We start from the raw sequence: 18453 nt of genomic DNA, 5'->3' as shown, positions 1-18453 counted from the left end.
AAACAAATTCTCTTCCTTTCTATGGTGTCATACGTTAGGAATATAAAATAGGATTTTGTATTTTCAGGCACTTTGAGAAACATGCTCTCCCTTGGGCGAGACACAGCCCCATGTGCCATAGGGCAAGGACACCGGGAAAATGTATAATTGTATTATAACAGTGTCCCTGTAACAGACCCCTCAGTAGGTCCCAACCGCAAAGACAATGATGAGTGTGGCAAGCTCCAAATGTTCCTACTATCACACAACATAGCAGGCAAAGAAGCTAGAATGAAGGAAAGCAAAATTATTGTTCACAAAAAGCCATATGGACAGTTCTAAGTTTGTAAATGAATGTCTGGATGCTATTCCAATAGTCCAATAGGAGGTTGGCCAACATGAATAGAACAATACCATGTATGGCCCCTCGTATACGTACGGCCCACAGGTTGCATACCATACAAGTCACCCTGTGTATCCACGTGCTCATTATGCTTGGGGCTGCTATAAGTGCTCATTGATCACACTTCATGAATTTATGAAGCTGCAGTGAACAAAATGTAGATCTGTAGGTTTTTATTGCCTGAGGGCTTCTGAGTTTCCACTGTGACATAGCAACCCTAAAGTAGATAACTCATTTTTAAGGCACAGCAGCAATCTTTGGAACGGTACACCAAAAGTATGATAGTTTACTATAGATGGAAGTGATGGTCTCCTCGGGGATGCTCAGTACCCTTAGGTTTTTGGATGACCCTAAAGTCAGATATAGACAACAAGCATGATGTGTCTAATCTTAGTTTTAATATTTAGTATAATGGCAATACTTTCTCCGAAGCTTATAACTCTCCTCCTAATATTCAATATAAGCATTTTGTGGAAGATGGTGGCATTTTCTTCCATGGATTAATCCTTGTCATGCTGAGGGTTAATGTTGGGTCTTCAGTCATTTTTGTCACACTGTTAGTCTATTCTCAGATAGCTGCATTGAATTCAGGAATATAGGAAACCCCTGGCTCCAGTAGATGCTTAGTATCCAAAGTAGATGTGGGCTTACATTCTACAATGAACCAGTCAAAATCCATGCTAATTAGGATCCACAGCATTTGCTAGGTCTTTATCCCGAGTTGTCTCTGTCTTGGTTCCTTTTTTTCTGGCCATGTCCTAAGGGAGGGAGTTGTTTATGTTATTTGTTGTTTTTGAAAGTACAAAATTCATTCTTCCTACATTAGGACAAGGAAAGCTAGTGAGTCTTATAACAGCAATGGACTCCTAACATATACTATATAATACTGCAGTAAGGCGGATATACAAGGTAAGAAGTGGTAGGAGGTACAGGTGGTAACATGGCCCTGTCTCTAGGTCTGCCCAATAGTGACCTGCATCTACTGCCACTTCACTATTATTAATCCAGCAGAAGGAGCAGAATGCAGCTTTCCCTTGAACGAAAGTTCTAGTTAATTGAGCACTATCAAACATATTGATTTTCTTTCCATGTAAAATCCAAATCTAATATCTGCTGTATTCCGTCTTCCATGTTGAAGGATTAGATCTTTGTATACCTTTAAGTAGACAGTATAGCACTGGCACTACGATATGTGGAAGCAAAAGATCCTCATTGAATCCATTTTTTAGCAAGTTTGAGCAAGTTGTGAAATGGGTTTCAACATTTGGGGGTCCTCTTGCAAATGGCAGCTTAAGTCATGTTTATGTATTTACAACAATAGAGGTTCAAGTAGAATGTTCATAATCTCCATGTTGCCATTCTTTTTAAAACCATCTCAATGATGTCTCATCTCCAGTTTAACAACAGGCTGTTCGGTTCTTTACAATGGAAAAGAGTATAAACTGATACTGGATTTAGTTTGATGGAGCAGAGTAGATTCTCCAAAATCTTAAGTAGGGACACAACTAGTGGGCTTAATATATTTACCATTCATCCAGGTTCTAAAATCTTTCTAGGAGGTTTTGCAAAGGAATAGAAATCTGTCAAATGCAACTGTGTAAAATATTATTTATATATGTGTGCAAGAACTAATTTACAGGAACTGCAACACATAGCTGTTTGTAAATCATGTCTGTTAGTTGATTGGTAGAAGTGGTGTAATAGTTCCGTTTGTTATTCTTTGTTTGATTTCTCAACCAGGATTTAGTCATTTTGTTGTTTGTTAAGAAAGGAGATTTGTATATCAGCTGCCAGATTGATAAAATAGCTCTTACTTAAAAGACTTTGATAAGAGGGATATTCACCATGAGTTGTGTCCCAATGCATAGCATACAGATGGGTACCTATAAATGCAAGTCCATATCGGTATACTATAGATTACAATATATTAACGTGGATGATAAGGTCTATGGAGGCCCGTTAACACATTTGAAATTCATCAAATCATTTATTTTATTGTTTTCTCTTCTCCATGAATTTATTTTTATTTATTGGGTCAAGTTCAATTTCTTAATTCAATTCCAGAGTTTCCTATAAAGTGATACTGTAAGTCTTATCCAACTGAATTTGTGCAAAAAATGTGCTAATAAATATTTGTGATATACATTACCTGCCTTGCTGTAGCTGCTATTATAAAACCATGCTCAGGCAATTAATTAACATAATTAGAGATTCCCTGTCTAATGGAATATTTCTTTTGGGCTCCTTATACACATTGCCAGTGAGGAGGAGATACTGGAAGATCAAGAGGGGTTGTGTGCTGACAGCCCATTGCCAACCATTTTTACATGGTAATGAATGGAATTTGATATTTATAGAAATGTTCATTAACCCATGTGGTTATTATTAATTATCATCTATCCGCATGTTGCAATAACTAGTCTGCTGTTTTATAAAGCAAATACCTGATTGCTTGCTCAGGGTTATTACACTTTGACCTTCCATTGACGCTATCATTTGTCAGCCATACTGGAGACTTTTTCATTATCTGAGGACTGTACGTGTTAATATAGGTAGAAATCTGCCTATAGGTATAATGGAGTAATATGGAAAAGTGATCTTCATAAGAAATGGTATAATACCATAAGACATGGAACACCTTGTATTACTCACCAAGAAAAGTCACTCCGAGTATCTATTGTTTTCAAAATCTAAAGCCATTGTGTATAATAGCCTCTCAAGAAAGACACGCAGTTCAGCTGACGGATACATTTACACTTGCTTTAGCTACATTAATTCATGCCATGTCTTGGAAGACAAGAGCTCAATAAAGGTCAAAATACCAGTGAGATCATAATTGAATGTTATTTATCGGATTGAATGCAAGCAGCTAGCCTTTCATGAATATTTACAAGCAGTGGATAACATATGTTATTCCTAACCTGATAAATTACCATATCACTCACAATCTGTTGGCTTTGCTCTTGTGCTCTTAAAAAAAGTTTTAAATAAATAATGGTATATCTAGATATAATGGATATCTAGAAAGTGCATTCTTTTCTAATGGACCCTGGTAAAAAGTAGAGCCAAAGTGTAGAATTGAACAAAGCAAATGCAGAATTGGCAGAGCAAATTGTAGAACTGGAAGAGCATGTAGGCAAAATGGCAGAGCAAAAAGTATTAGCAGAACAGTTGCAGCACTGGCAGAGCAAATGGTAGAATTAGCAAAGAAAGTAGTAGAATGAACAATTAGAAGAATTAGTAGAGCATTAGTAGAAGTAGTAGTAGTAGAACATAGTAGAATTAGCAGAGAAAGAAATAGAATTGGTAAAGCAGTTGGTGGAATTAGCAGAGCATTAGTGGAATTGCCATTATCAGCACTTGGTAAAAATATCAATATCAAAAATATTAAATAAATGCATTTTAAAAAATGTTGACTGCCATTTCTCCAGTGTGAGTTTTCACATTTTTTATTAATTGAAGCTTTGTGTTGGCAACTTGCAGCTCTCCTAGCATCAGTCAGACAGTTGGAAGTGAAAGAAGTGCTATGGAATTAAGTTAACTATATAAAACTAAATCTCCCGTTTATTAATGATCAAAACATTAGGAAGGAATCTGCAACCTATTATAGTCATTATTGACAATGCTCCCCAAAGACGCACATCCAAAATGGCATATCATGTTAAAGACAAAATATTCTTATTAAATGGAATTACTATGGTTTATGATGCATGTGCTTACCTGGAATACTTTTGATAAATTGTCAAACAAGGCTTGGCCTGCACTGACTTTATGTTTGACTCCCCGGACAGTTCCATTTTTACTGAGAATGTTCACTCTTTTTGTTGCAAATCCCCTATCTTTGGTAGCTCTGGCTAGGACTAGCAATTCATCGGGTTCATTTTCACTTTCGTCAAACTCTGATCCCGGGAAGCCATTTTGAGCCCCATCACTCTCACTTGGGACGCTGTTCTGGTCGGTCTCAGAGCTGCTGGCACATTCAGAATCCAAGGAGTCGCCATCAGTGTACACTTCCTTCAACACCCTTCCGCTGTAAGATGAAGCTACTCTAAATCGGACCTTTTTTTGTTGTCTGTCCACATCGGCCTTCGTTTCCATATTTAGCATTGCTTCATCCATCGACTTGTAAAAAAAGCAAAAAAAATAACAACAACAACAAATCGGTTACATTGTTTGGCCTCAGATTGTCACCTCTTTTTGCCACACTCGCAACAATGGGAAAACTCTTTCCACTGACAGCAGAACCCATAAGGGAATAATGTCTGCTATGGAAAAGGTCTAGCTGAGTCGGAGACTGTGTGATTAATAATGGATTTCTTGTGCTATGGTTACCTTTAAACTAAAACCTGCAAACTGATCTGGCTAATTCATTATTCATAGCCTGCTGTGTACTTTCACAACAGATCAGGTGCATGCAGGTATCACACAAAGAGTTCCGGTCATATATATATATATAAAAATAACATTAGAGTATATAGATTGATACTGGGACATTGAGGGGCAAGAGCACTGGGAGGTGCAATAGTCTGCCCCTTACAGTTCATGCACACATGACTACCCTGGAAAATGGCTGTGCTGCACCTCATGCTCGGTAGAAAGATTTAGCCTCTATGTGCCTTGATAATCGATCATTCTTTATTCATGGGTGAAAATGTATTTTGGGGTGAAGCAACAGGTCTCTGAAACGGATGACAGAAACCTGCTGCAATTCTTAATAGGGATGCACCGAATCCATTATTTGGAATTCGGCCGAATCCCCGAATCCTTGGTGAAAGATTCAGCCGAATACTGAACCGAATCCTAATTTGCATATGCAAATTAGGGGCAGGGAATTCATGGGATTTCCCTACCAGACCCTAATTTACATATGCAAATTAGGATTCGGTTCGGCCAGACCGAATCCTGGATTCGGTGCATCTCTAATTCTTAAAATAGTATGCAAAAAAAAAAAAAATACCGTATTGGGGCTGGTTTTTGCTCACTGCCTTCCTAACTGTGAATAAGTCTCTGCAATGTAATACTGGGGACATCAAATTCTGAGGAAGAATCTTGTGCGCCGTCATTTTCAAATTTTACAATTTCCCATGTGGATTGAGATCGGGACTGGGACTGGTCCACTGTAGGACATTCACTTTTTTTTGTCCTTGACTTTGTGTCTGGGTAATTGTTTTGCTCGAAAATCAACTTTTGTTTCAGTGTTTAGCAGTCTGAAAGAGTTTTTCTGATATTACAAAAACAGTTTAAAGGGAAACTGTCATGGGAAAAAATGTTTTTTTTTCAAAACACATCAGTTAATAGAGCTACTCCAGCAGACTTCTGCACTGAAATCTGATTCTCAAAAGAAAAAACTTATTTTTTTATATTTAATTTTGAGATCTGACTTTGGGCTAGACATATTGTCAATTTCCCAGCTGCCACCAGTCATGTGACTTGTGCTCTGATAAACTTCAATCACTCTTTACTGCTGTACTGCAAGTTGCAATGATATCACCCCCTCCACCCCCATCAGCAGAATAATGGGAAGGTAACCAGATAGCAGCTCCCTAACACAAGATAACATCTCCCTGGTAGATCTAAGAACAGCACTCAATAGTAAAATCCAGGTCCCACTGCGACTCCTTCAGTTACATTGAGTAGGAGAAACAACAGCCTGCCAGAAAGCAGTTCCATCCTGAAGTGCTGACTCTTTCTGAAAGCACATGACCAGGCAAAATGACCTTTGGGTTTTCAGAACTGTCTTTGGTTGTGAAAGGGTTTGTTCACCTTTAAGTACACTTTAAGTATGGTGTAGAGAGTTAATTTCTAAGACAATTTGCAACTGGTTTTCATTTATTATTATTTCTGGTTTATTTCAGCTTTACATTCAGCAGATTTCCAATTTGAAGTTTCTCCAATCTAGTTGCTAGATTCCATATTACCCTAGCAACCATGCATTGATTTGAATAAGAAACTAGGATATGAATAGGAGAGGTTCTGAATAGAAAGAGTAAGCGACCCCCATTTGAAAGCTGGAAAGAGTCCGAAGAAGAAATCAAATAATTCAAAAACTAGAAAAACAAAATAATGAAGGCAAAGTTAACTTAAAGGTGAAATACCCCCTAAATAATTATGGGAAACTAGGATAAGACTGAATATTGTATCAATATGCAATTGCCTACTTTTGCTAGGAAAACTCCAACAGTTGTCCTGAGGTTTTGTCATGCTACACACACTTTACTGGATCTCTCTCTCAGACAAATCGAATACTTGGAAAATTCATATCTGCTGCTCAGTAGGACATTTGTATTTGACAGCATTTGAGACTACCGTAAGTGAACGGTCCAATAACCTTCTTATCATTCAGTGGGAATAGCAGTGCCACATGCAGAGATGGAGACTGGTAGAAGATATTCTAACTATAACAGAATTTTATTTGTTTTGTCGGTAACCTGAGAACTATACTGTATTGTCAGGCTATGTGGGCACATGTGATCTATTTACTAAAATAATGTACTAAAAATGAATATGTGCTTTTATTGACATTTTTCTGCACCAAATGCAGAATGGAAGCTAGTTGCCCCTTAGCTTGATATACAAGCCCCTAACTCTGACAATAAATGGGTAAAGCAAATGTTATAAATTAATTTAAGATGCTTAATGGTAAAGAGTGACAACAGTAATTTAATATCAGGGACAGAGGTTGCTCTGGGTCTAGTAACCCATAGCAACCAATCAAATGTTTTAGTTCACAGAACAGGTCCCTTAAAGGAGAACTAAAGCCTAACGAAAGAAGAAAGAAAGTAGGTAGAAATGTTGTACATTATGTTTTGTGCTTCTGTACCAGCCCAAGGCAACCACAGGCCTTTAGCAGTAAAGATCTGTGTCTCCAAAGATGCCCCAGTAGCTCCCCATCTTCTTTTCTGCTGATTCACTGCACATGCTCTGTGCTGCTGTCACTTACTGAGCTTAGGGACCCACTCACAATATACAGTACACATAGAGTAGAAATGTCACAATATAAGGCTGATTAGTAATTAATACAGATAATTACTACATGGCAGCACAGAAAAAGGTGCAACTAGCATCAGAATTTAATAATCAGCCCTGTAGCATCAGCTTATAATACAGACAAACCTTATTTTCTGCTTGATAATTAGCGACGAGCCCTAAGCTTAGCTTCTCAACAGCTGCTCAGAGCCCACTGAGCATGTGAGTGTCACAGACAGTTTCCAAGATGGTGACCCCCTGTGACAAGTGTGAAGTCCTGGATCATTGCTGCTATTGACAAGCTGAAACTTTAGGCTGGTGCAATCAGTTCAGTATACAGAATTTTTAGCCATATTAATTTTTAGGGTTTAGTTCTCCTTTGAGGCTTTCTATTGGTTACTTAATCTGGAGTAAACTCTGCATGGTTATTACATTCATACACAGTCTCTGTATTGTTGGTGGATTCTGAGATTCACTTGCAACTTCAAACAACAAACATCAAAATAGAATTATTGAATGGTATGGAGTCTGTTCAACTATAAAACACAGATACATCACCAGGATAGTGAGAGGCAGATAAAGACCAGCTTCTCACTGTGCACAGAATCCTCAAGGCACCAACAGTGAAACCATTTTTATGAGTCACTGGAGCAAAATGCAATTAGCCTGGGAAGTGAATCTTCAAATCCATACAAAACCTAACGGTATCATGTTCATTTATTCAGAAGAGCAGCAATAGGTAATGGTCACAAAAAATTATTAGTACACTGCTGGAATTCAAACAATCAGCGCTTACCCTATAATAATTGGCTAACTGGGGACACATACTACAACTTGCCAAAACCCTTTCAATAAAGGTTATAATAATGTGTTGTAATAAAATGAATAGTGCTGTTTTATTTATATTATTATTAGGCATTTATAAAGCCTTGACATATTTCTGCAGTGTTTTATAGAGATTATACTTACATTCACATAAGTCTTTGCCCCAGTGAAGCTTACAATCGGTGGTCCCATTTACATTCACACGCAGTTTAGCCTGACAAGGTTTGCCAAATCAGGCCGATGTGAATGAATGATTAGACATTACAGTGGCCCTATGTAGACTTGGTGGAGCAGTGCATCAATACACCATTACTTTCCCTACTTAACTGGATTATTAAACCAGCCTGACAGATACCAGTCTGATCTTTAGACCAGATATAGATGGGGCAGACCCTATCAGGGACCCCATACACTGGCTGATTGAAGTCCTGAGTTGGCAGCTTTCATTGACCCATTTATGGCCAGATTAACCTACCAGCATGTCTGAACCTTGTCCGTGTTACCTCTAGAATAAGATTATGTGAAAAAATTACTAGAAAACTAGAAGGGCACATAATTGAAATACAACCAGCACAGTCTAGCAACTTGAATTCAGAATTTTTTAAATGAGCTTGTAAACTTTTTTTCAAGGTCCTGCCTGTTTAAGTGAATGTGAGATATGAAAGGCAAAGGGTGTAACAAGAGGGCAGGGGGGTCTAACATTCAATCTGCTTTGCCTTCATACATGTCTATTGAACCCATACTCTGATATTAATGCTTATAGTCCAATATTCATCTATGCCAGAAATGCTTTTGTTCCCCTTTTTTTTACCTTCCTGCAGATGAACTAGAAGTTTATTAGGAATATATTGAGCAAAGGGTAAACTTCACAGACATGAGTAATCCTCTCTATTTTCTTATGATGTTATTTAGTGACTGTTGCTATAATATTATTAGACCCCCTGAGGAATGTTACACCCGGAGTGAATAGACAGTAACAGGATTGAAGCCTTGACGTGGCATTACTGCTCACATGTGTAATCATGTGCTAATTCAGCCAATTGTGAGACAGTTGGAATGGTATTGTTGTGTTTTCAAGAACTGCTGTATCTTTGGTCAGAGCAAAATTTATTTTGGTACAAAAGGGGCTGTAAATCCAAATGTAACTTCCCAATAGAAATTAATTACAATTTCCCACAATGTCTTGTATGTTCTATGATGAACAGATCTGTAAAAGAGTATTACAGGCACAAGCAAGGAACTGTGGGTAATGCAGTCTTGGATGGAATAAAGTTGATTATTGCTTACTAATAGAGTATATATATATATATATATATATATATATATATATATATATATATATATATAACCGAAAACAACTTTATGTAGGTTGACACAACTTATTTTTCACAACAAGGAAGGAGTCTTTTTGCCAGGCCACATTCTAGGTTAGAGCAAGTGCAGGTTAGAATGGAGGCTACCAGATTAATGGTTAATCACAAACAAACACTGCCTGGGATCAGTATACAGGTATCAGTCCTTGGAGAGTTAAAGAGGTGGTCTAGCTTTAAGTTACATTTTAGTATGTTATAGAATGGCTAATTCTAAGTAACTTTTTAATTGGTCTTTTTTTATAGTTATAGAATTGTTTGCCTTCTTCTTCTGGCTGTTTCCAACTTTCAAATGGGGGTCACTGCCCCTATCTAAAATCAAAAGCTCTGTAAGGCTATGAATGTATTATTTATTACTCGTCTTTGTGTTCAGGGACTCTCCTATTCATATTCCAATCTCTTATTCATATTAATGCATGGTTGCTAGGGTAATTTGGAACCTAGCAATGGGATTGCTGAAATTTCAAACTCAAAAACCACAAATAATAAAAACTGATTGCACTCAGAATATCACTCTATAAATAGGAAATAGTTTGAGCTTAAGAACTAGAAATAGGAGGCACTTGTAGGAGACAACAACTGGGTGAAGATTAAAGGTGCTGGAATATGATAACTGCAGGAGAATAAGAGTTCTTGGAAGATCTGGCTAGAACCCTGGAAAAGGAATCATAAGAAAAATACAGACTTGTTATATACTACTTTCAACTTTTTCCGTTCAATCTACTGTCATGTTCTCCAGCACAGATACAGGCCAGCAGGGCCGGCCAAGCTGACTGGGTGCCCACTGCTTTGAACATACAAATAAATATGCAAAGTGCTCTGTTATAAGTAGTTATTTTGTCGCTATTTTAATAGCATTATTTTACACTATTGTGCAAAGTGTCTCAAATTGCCATGTTTTTTACCCATAAAGTTTTGCCACAATTCCATTGCAATAGTAAGCACGAGGTGGCAATGTGCCTGACGCAGTTGCAGCTGATGAGGTGCATGCAATTGAATGTGCACTTTGGTGGGAATTGGATATTGTGCTGGAGAAGTTCAGTGTCGGGATATTGTAATTGTGCCCAGAGGAAAATTTTAATCTGTACCGGATTCTTTAGGGGCAAGTTCAGAGTGTTAATTGATGCAAGGCATTGCATCAATAACTCCAGGAGCTAGTACAGGTATGGGACCTGTTTTCCAGAATGCTCGGGACCTGGGGTTTTCCGGATAATGGATCTTTCCATAATTTGGATCTTCATGCCTTAAGTCTACTAGAAATTCATTTAAACATTAAATAAACCCAATATGCTTGTTTTGCTTCCAATAAGGATTAATTATATCTTAGTTGGGATCAAGTACAAGATCCTGTTCTATTATTACAGAGAAAAAGGAAATCATTTTTAAAAATTTGGATTATTTGGATATAATGGAGTCTATGGGAGACAGCCATTCCGTAATTTGGAGCTTTCTGGATATCGGGTTTCCTGATAAGGGATCCTATACCTGTACCGCCTTTAGGACACTGGTAGACAATGACAAATCTCTTCTTTTGCAGGCAACTAATCTCCTCCAAATACTTTCCCACCATTGATAAAGTGAATCACCGGTGGTTAAACATGTGCATTGCTTTGGCTTTCCAAGGCACCTCAGGTAGATTTGGAGGAGATTTGTCACCAGTAGCAATGGGTGAATCTGTCCTGTTTCGCTTCACTGAAAAATTTGCAAAACCCCCCCAAAAAAATTGTGAAACGTCAAAAAATTCATGAAACGCATTATAGTTTATAAGTGTCCAAATACTTTTGATACACGACAATTTTGACACAAGCTGCAATCTTTTTACCTGCAACTCATTTGTCCAAATGTATTAAAGTCAATAATTGACACGCGACAATTTTGATGCGTGAAAATTTTTGGTGTTTTGCAAATTTTACACTGTCAATTTTCACGCAGTTTCCCGGGCTGCGAAATGTGCAAATTTGCTCATCACTTGTCACCCGCAAAAGAGGAGATTTGGCACCATTTTCCTAAAGTTGCATTTGGCGCACTGTTTGCTATTCAACCAAACAGACTGATAGGAAAAAAACACAATGTGGAAGTGGAAAATGGCTTTTTATACACAAGTGCAGGTACTTTTAATGAATGGCATATATTCATGCAATAACTGTGGCATTGTACTAAATAAAAAGCTGTACAGTGTTACCTATTTGGTCAATAAAAAAAAATTAAACAGTAAGAAATTTGCTGTGTAAAAAGAAGTGTAACATTATCACCAGTTTTTACACAACGTTTTTCAAGCGACGTCAGCATTTTGCATCTGAATATTACAGCAATTTATAAAATTGCATATAAATATATTGCCCAGTTGATAAATACGTAGATGTTTTACACAACTTGATTAATAGATCCCCTTAATGTCCACTGTTATTTATTCATTGATTTCATTTATCTAATCTCTCTGAAAGAAACACATTATCTTAACTACATCTTCTGCCACTACTGATTATCTACATTATTATGTACATTATTTTCCTGACTTTCTTCTCATAAAAGTAGTTGCATGTAAATGGGCTTAACTTGTGTTTTTAAGCACTTTTGCAATTTACAATAATTTTTTGGATATCGTATTTGTACAGAAGAGCACTTTCATTTTTAACATCCTCTTTAAATTTTAACAATCTCTTTAGTGCTATTAAAAAAAACACAGAGCCCAATATTAAGCCTGCAATACACCACTAGGCCAGTCTGAATATGATACATGTACAGCACAAAAACAAATACAGAAAGAATCCCTGTATTTTCAGGAGTGACCTTTGTATCTATTAGGGCAGAGACACAAATTCGGGGAAATCGTCTTTTCTTCGGGCAATAAATCATCCCAAACTGCCTTCCTGCTGGCTAGACTCTAAATCGCCGGCACCTGAAGTCTCCTTCTGAGGCAACTTCGGCATACCTCCCAACATTTTGGAAGTAAAAAGAGGGACAAAAAATTTTTCCCGCATGTAGCGCAGCAAATTTTTGACCACACCCCTTTCTGTGGCCACACCCCCTAATTACCATGTTCGTTTTACAAAATTTGGCAGGTTATGAAAGTTTGAAAATATTTCTCCTTATCTAAACTGTGTTTTTGTGTCTCAAAATTGTTACAAAGTATCTTATTTGCACCTGTTAGCTGTTCTGGGCTCTCTGCTAAAAGCCAATTAAGTGAGAAACTTTGATTCTTTTTCTGGCTGTTCAGTGCAGAGAAAAGAGGGACTTTCCAGTACAAATGAGGGACTGCGGGTTGAGCTGTCAAAAGAGGGACTGTCCCTCTGAAAAAGAGATAAGTCACCCGAAGCCACAAGAGCCACAAGAGGTTGCTCTCTGTCAGCCAGTATAATCCTTCTGATTGCTGTAAGTACTGGAGAAAGTGTGCTGAGACAGAATCATCCACCCATGCATCGTGACAAGTAGTCAGACTTATCTGTTTATTTCTTTACAGGACACAAGTTGAATAGTGTATCCAAAGAACCTTATATGTGATGACCTAATTAAAAGTCTCTATTAGAGGTTTTATATGTAAAAAAAAAAAACAACACAGGTTCGGTAGCACTATAATTAGATACATTTAGGGTAGGACTTCACGAGCGATTTTGTTGCGATCCGACGTGCTGCGACAAAATAAGGCAAGAGATAGAATTGTCGCATCCAACGCGACATGACTGTCGGATGCAGACGCAGCACGCAAAATCGCTTGTGGAGTCCTACCCTTAGACATTTAGGAGAAGATTTATCAAAATGTGAGATAAGACCTCATCACAGAAGCATTCACTCATTTTCTATGAGATTTTTAGAATCCCATAAAACAGCTCTATTCACTGCCGGCTTGTCTTGGTCTCTCATTGTGCTCGAGAGCAGGGCCTTCCCCCTATTGTCTCCTAACAATATACAATTGTAACTGTGTATCTATTCTGGGGTAATGTTTGTCTGGATATGTAACTGTTATATCTTTACGCTGTAACAATAATATCAACACAATAATAAATTCAGAATTATTAGAAGCTTAGGCTTAAAAAATATTTTGATGGTTATAAATACAAGACCGTTGTGTTGCCCCAGCAGTTAATAGTTTTGTTATGTTGAATTGTTTAGGTTTTATATATACACACATATTGATATGCTGCCACCTAGTATCCAAAGGTGTATTGCAAGTTGTTTTATTTCCTAGTTATTTATAAACCCTCGTATTCCCTTTTCTTATGTGTGATGTCAGTTGCTTCAATCATCATTTTGTGTTCCTGACTTCCATGAGTGAGGAGTTGCTCCAGAGGTTAGAAAGGGAAATATTCCTTTTGACCTCCAGCGTTTGTCCATCCACCCCAAAAAAAGAAACTCTGTGGAATCCAAGGGGCATATTTATTATGTTGTATATAGAACGGCAGAACAATACACCACACATTGCCAGGCTTTGCCATGTAAAAAACAGTCAAATCTGGACTTCCCATGACATAAAATTACACACAGCTTGATAAATTTGTTATTTATTTTAAACAGATCTTTACACCATTCTTTTGTGAATTTCATTTTACACAATATAGTATATATATGCCCCCAAGTTTTTGGTGAGTTGGACTATCTGGCAAATATTGGCCATTGCAGTAGTTGTACCAGCTCCATGTATGTAATTCATGTGATGTAGTTGTATAATCACATTTACTTTACAGTGCTACGCAATATGTTGGCGCTATATAAATACATGTTAATAAATAATAATAAATACAGGTCTCAGGGGAAAGTCTAACACAGCAATTGGAGGCAGAATAACTGTGTTATAAAGTGTAGGAAGACATTATGTGGTACAACAAAATGGAGAGCCACATTTCAAGAGTTGGCTGTTTGTATTTTGACAAAGTTCTCTGTGTTTAAAAAAAATATTGATTTATATCACGGGGGATCCCTATGGTTAATCCTTTATTTGCTGGGGACCAGAGGAACAAATGCCCCCCTGTGTAAGGGCCCTTAGGGTCAGGGCACATGCTCAGATTTGGGGAGATTAGTCGCCTGGCTACAAATCTCCTCTTCGTTGGAGTGACCAATCTCCCCAAACTGCCTCCTGCCAGCTAGAATGTAAATCGCCGGCGGAATGGAACTTGAGCACTTCGTTTTCCGAAGTCGCCCCAAGTTCCAGGCAAATTCCGGCGACTTTGGAAAACAAAGTGATCCAAGTGCCATCCCGCCAGCGACTAATCTCCCTGAATCTGAGAGTGTGCCTGACCCTTAAGCTCAGGACCTGATATTTCTACTGACCATTGTAATGACCATCATTACTAAGGTTTGAGATACAAAGATCAGCAAAGTTTTGGTAGATGTCCTGTCAATAGGTCATAAACAAATTAGGAACACTCATCTTGAACCAAAGTAAAGTTCAGAACTCAAATACTGTGCACAATTGCTCCATGCTTATTTACTATAAGGCAAAGGATGTTATTGCAATAGAAAGTACGGGTATGGAACCTGTTATCCAGAATACTTGAGGCCTGGGGTTTTCCGAATAAAGGATCTTTCCGTAATTTGGAACTTCATACCTAAAGTCTACTAGAAAATAAAGTCTACTAGAAAATCAAGTAAACATTAAATAAACCCAATAGGCTGGTTTTGCTTCCAATAAGGATTAATTATATCTTAGTTTGTATCAAGTACAAGGTACGGTTTTATTATTACAGAGAAAAAGGAAATCATTTTTTAAAATTTGGATTATTTGGATAAAATGGAGTCTATGGGAGATGGTATTCAGTAATTCGGAGCTTTCTGGATAATGGATCCCATATGTGTACTACAAATGTAACTTATTTATTTCAGCAATGATATAGCCAAGTGCCACTTTTCTTTACCTTATGTAGTCTCTGGGAAATAAGTACGACTGGTTAAGAAAGCAGTGCTGAGGAAGATCACAGTCTGTGATCAAAAGTTTACCATAGAACTGCTAAAAGATCATTGCTTTTATGTGTATGGGACCTTTTATACAGAATTCTTGCACCTGGGTTTTTTCAGACAATGGATCTATCTGTAATTTGGATCTCCATACCTTAAATCTACGTAAAAATCGTTTGAACAATAAAACCCAAAATAGGATTGTTTTGCCTTCAATAAAGAGTAATTATATTTTAGTTTGGATTAAGTACAAGCTACCGTTTTATTATTACAGAGGAAAAGGAAATCATTTTTAAAACTGTGAATTATTTGATTATAATGGAATCTATGGGAGATGTCCTTCCTGTAATAACGTATCCCATACCTGTATAATATATTTTTGCTGTAACTTGTATGGAGCATCTGGGTGAGTGTATGAGCCCATTATCTAGAGCAGTGAGCCCCAACCAGTAGCTCCTGAGCAACATGTTGCTCTCCAACTCCTTGGATGTTGCTCCCAGTGGCCTCAAAGCAGGTGCCTTGTTTCAAATTCCTGGCTTGGAGGCAAGTTTTGTGTCCATAAAAACCAGTGTACTGCTATATTGAGTCTCCTGTAGGCTGCCAGTAGAGATGTCGCGATCTGTTCGCCGGCGAACTTGTTCGCGCGAACATCGGGTGTTCGCGCTCGCCGGAAGTTCGCGAACGTCGCGCGACGTTCGCCATTTTGGGTTCGCCATTGTTGGCGCTTTTTTTTGCCCTCTCACCCCAGACCAGCAGGTACATGGCAGCCAATCAGGAAGCTCTCCCCTGGACCACTCCCCTTCCCTATAAAAACCGAAGCCCTGCAGCGTTTTTTCACTCTGCCTGTGTGTGCTGAAGAGATAGTGTAGGGAGAGAGCTGCTGCCTGTTAGTGATTTCAGGGACAGTTGAAAGTTTGCTGGCTAGTAATCGTTTTGATACTGCTCTGTTATTGGAGGGACAGAAGTCTGCAGGGGTTTGAGGGACATTTAAGCTTAGGTAGCTTTGCTGGCTAGTAATCTACCTTCTACTGCAGTGCTCTGTATGTAGCTGCAGTGGGCAGCTGTCCTGCTTCTGATCTCATCTGCTGACTGCTGCAATAACAGTAGTCCTTGTAAGGACTGCTTTTATTTATTTTTTTGTTGTTTTACTACTACTACTACTACTACTACTACTACTACTATAAGAGCCCAGTGCTATTAGTCTAGCAGTGTTGGGGAGTGGGACTGGTGTGCTAATCTGCTGCTCCTAGTAGTTCAGCAGCACCAACTTTAATTTTTTTTTTTTAATATTCATTTTTTTTTATTTTACTTTTTTTTATTTTACTACCGCTGTAGTAGTGTATAAGTTGACCTTTTAGGCATTATTTGCCCTGTAGGCATTATTTGCACACTGTTTTCTTCAACCCGCCATCGAGCTGTGTGACCTTGTTCCCATTCTGTCTAAATATCCATAATATTACCGTCTCCAGAAAAAAGACCGGAGTCACTTTTTTCAAGCAGCATTCATATATTTTACGTAATCCGTATCCACCGCTGTAGTAGTGTATACGTTGGCCTTGTAGGCATTATTTGCACACTGTTTTCTTCAACCCGCCATCGAGCTGTGTGACCTTGTTCCCATTCTGTCTAAATATCCATAATATTACCGTCTCCAGAAAAAACACCGGAGTCACTTTTTTCAAGCAGCATTCATATATTTTACGTAATCCGTATCCACCGCTGTAGTAGTGTATACGTTGGCCTTGTAGGCATTATTTGCACAGTGTTTTCTTCAACCCGCCATCGAGCTGTGTGAGCTTGTTCACATTTTGTCTAAATATTGATAATATTATCGTCTCTAGAAAAACCACTTGAGTTACTTTTTTTCAAGCAGCATTCATATATTTTACGTAATCCGTATCCACCGCTGTAGTAGTGTATACGTTGACCTTGTAGGCATTATTTGCACACTGTTTTCTTCAACCCGCCATCGAGCTGTGTGACCTTGTTCCCATTCTGTCTAAATATCCATAATATTACCGTCTCCAGAAAAAACACCGGAGTCACTTTTTTCAAGCAGCATTCATATATTTTACGTAATCCGTATCCACCGCTGTAGTAGTGTATACGTTGGCCTTGTAGGCATTATTTGCACACTGTTTTCTTCAACCCGCCATCGAGCTGTGTGACCTTGTTCCCATTCTGTCTAAATATCCATAATATTACCGTCTCCAGAAAAAACACCGGAGTCACTTTTTTCAAGCAGCATTCATATATTTTACGTAATCCGTATCCACCGCTGTAGTAGTGTATACGTTGGCCTTGTAGGCATTATTTGCACAGTGTTTTCTTCAACCCGCCATCTAGCTGTGTGTATTATCGTTTCCAGAAAAACCAACTGAGTTTTTGTTGTTGTTGTTGTTTTTTTAAAAATAATGCCAGGCAAAGGCAGGCCGCCACGCAGAGGCCGTGCTAGGGGCCGTGCTGCTATGCAATCCTGTGGCCCTAGCAAATTGCCCAGTTTTAAAAAGCCAATGACCCTGAACTCCCAAAATGCTGAAGAGGTAGTTGACTGGCTTACACAGCACACCCCATCCTCTACCGTTTCTAACTTTACCACAACATCCTCCTCATCCTCCACTGCTATGGCCACCCCACGTAACACTTCCTCCACCACCGGTGCCCCTTCTTCACTGGGGTCAGAGGAGTTATTTTCCAATGAGTTTCTTGAACTGAGTAATGCGCAACCATTATTGCCAGAAGAAGATGAAGGAGATGAGGACCTTACACCAGATTTAATTCTGGCAGAGAACACGATAGAGATGGACATAATGAGTGATGAGGAGGAGGTCCCCGCTGCTGCTTCCTTCTGTGATGTGTCAGAAGAAATTGATGCATCTGAGGAGAATGATGATGAGGAGATTGATGTTTTGTGGGTGCCTAGTAGAAGAGAGCAAGAGGAGGGTAGTTCAGATGGAGAGACAGAGAGTCAGAGAGGCAGTAGGAGAATAAGACTTAGAAGAAGCAGGGAGGACAGCCCGC

The 18453-nt window shown here is 38.4% G+C and overlaps 1 protein-coding gene across 2 annotated transcripts in view; it reads right to left on the bottom strand.

Moving 5' to 3' along the window:
• Window positions 1-18453, bottom strand: part of grxcr1.S (glutaredoxin, cysteine rich 1 S homeolog) — a 72486-nt gene that overhangs the window by 11211 nt on the left and 42822 nt on the right. For both annotated transcript variants that reach the window (XM_018243129.2, XM_041579452.1), the window contains one exon: window positions 4103-4504. In XM_018243129.2, the coding sequence (XP_018098618.1) occupies window positions 4103-4504 (402 nt within the window). The remainder of the gene's footprint in view (window positions 1-4102; window positions 4505-18453) is intronic.

This window comes from Xenopus laevis, chromosome 1S (assembly GCF_017654675.1).
Source record: "Xenopus laevis strain J_2021 chromosome 1S, Xenopus_laevis_v10.1, whole genome shotgun sequence".
Classification (NCBI taxonomy): Eukaryota; Metazoa; Chordata; class Amphibia; order Anura; family Pipidae; genus Xenopus; species Xenopus laevis.
Note: the sequence above shows the minus strand (reverse complement) of the source record. Positions and strands in the feature narration are given on the sequence as shown.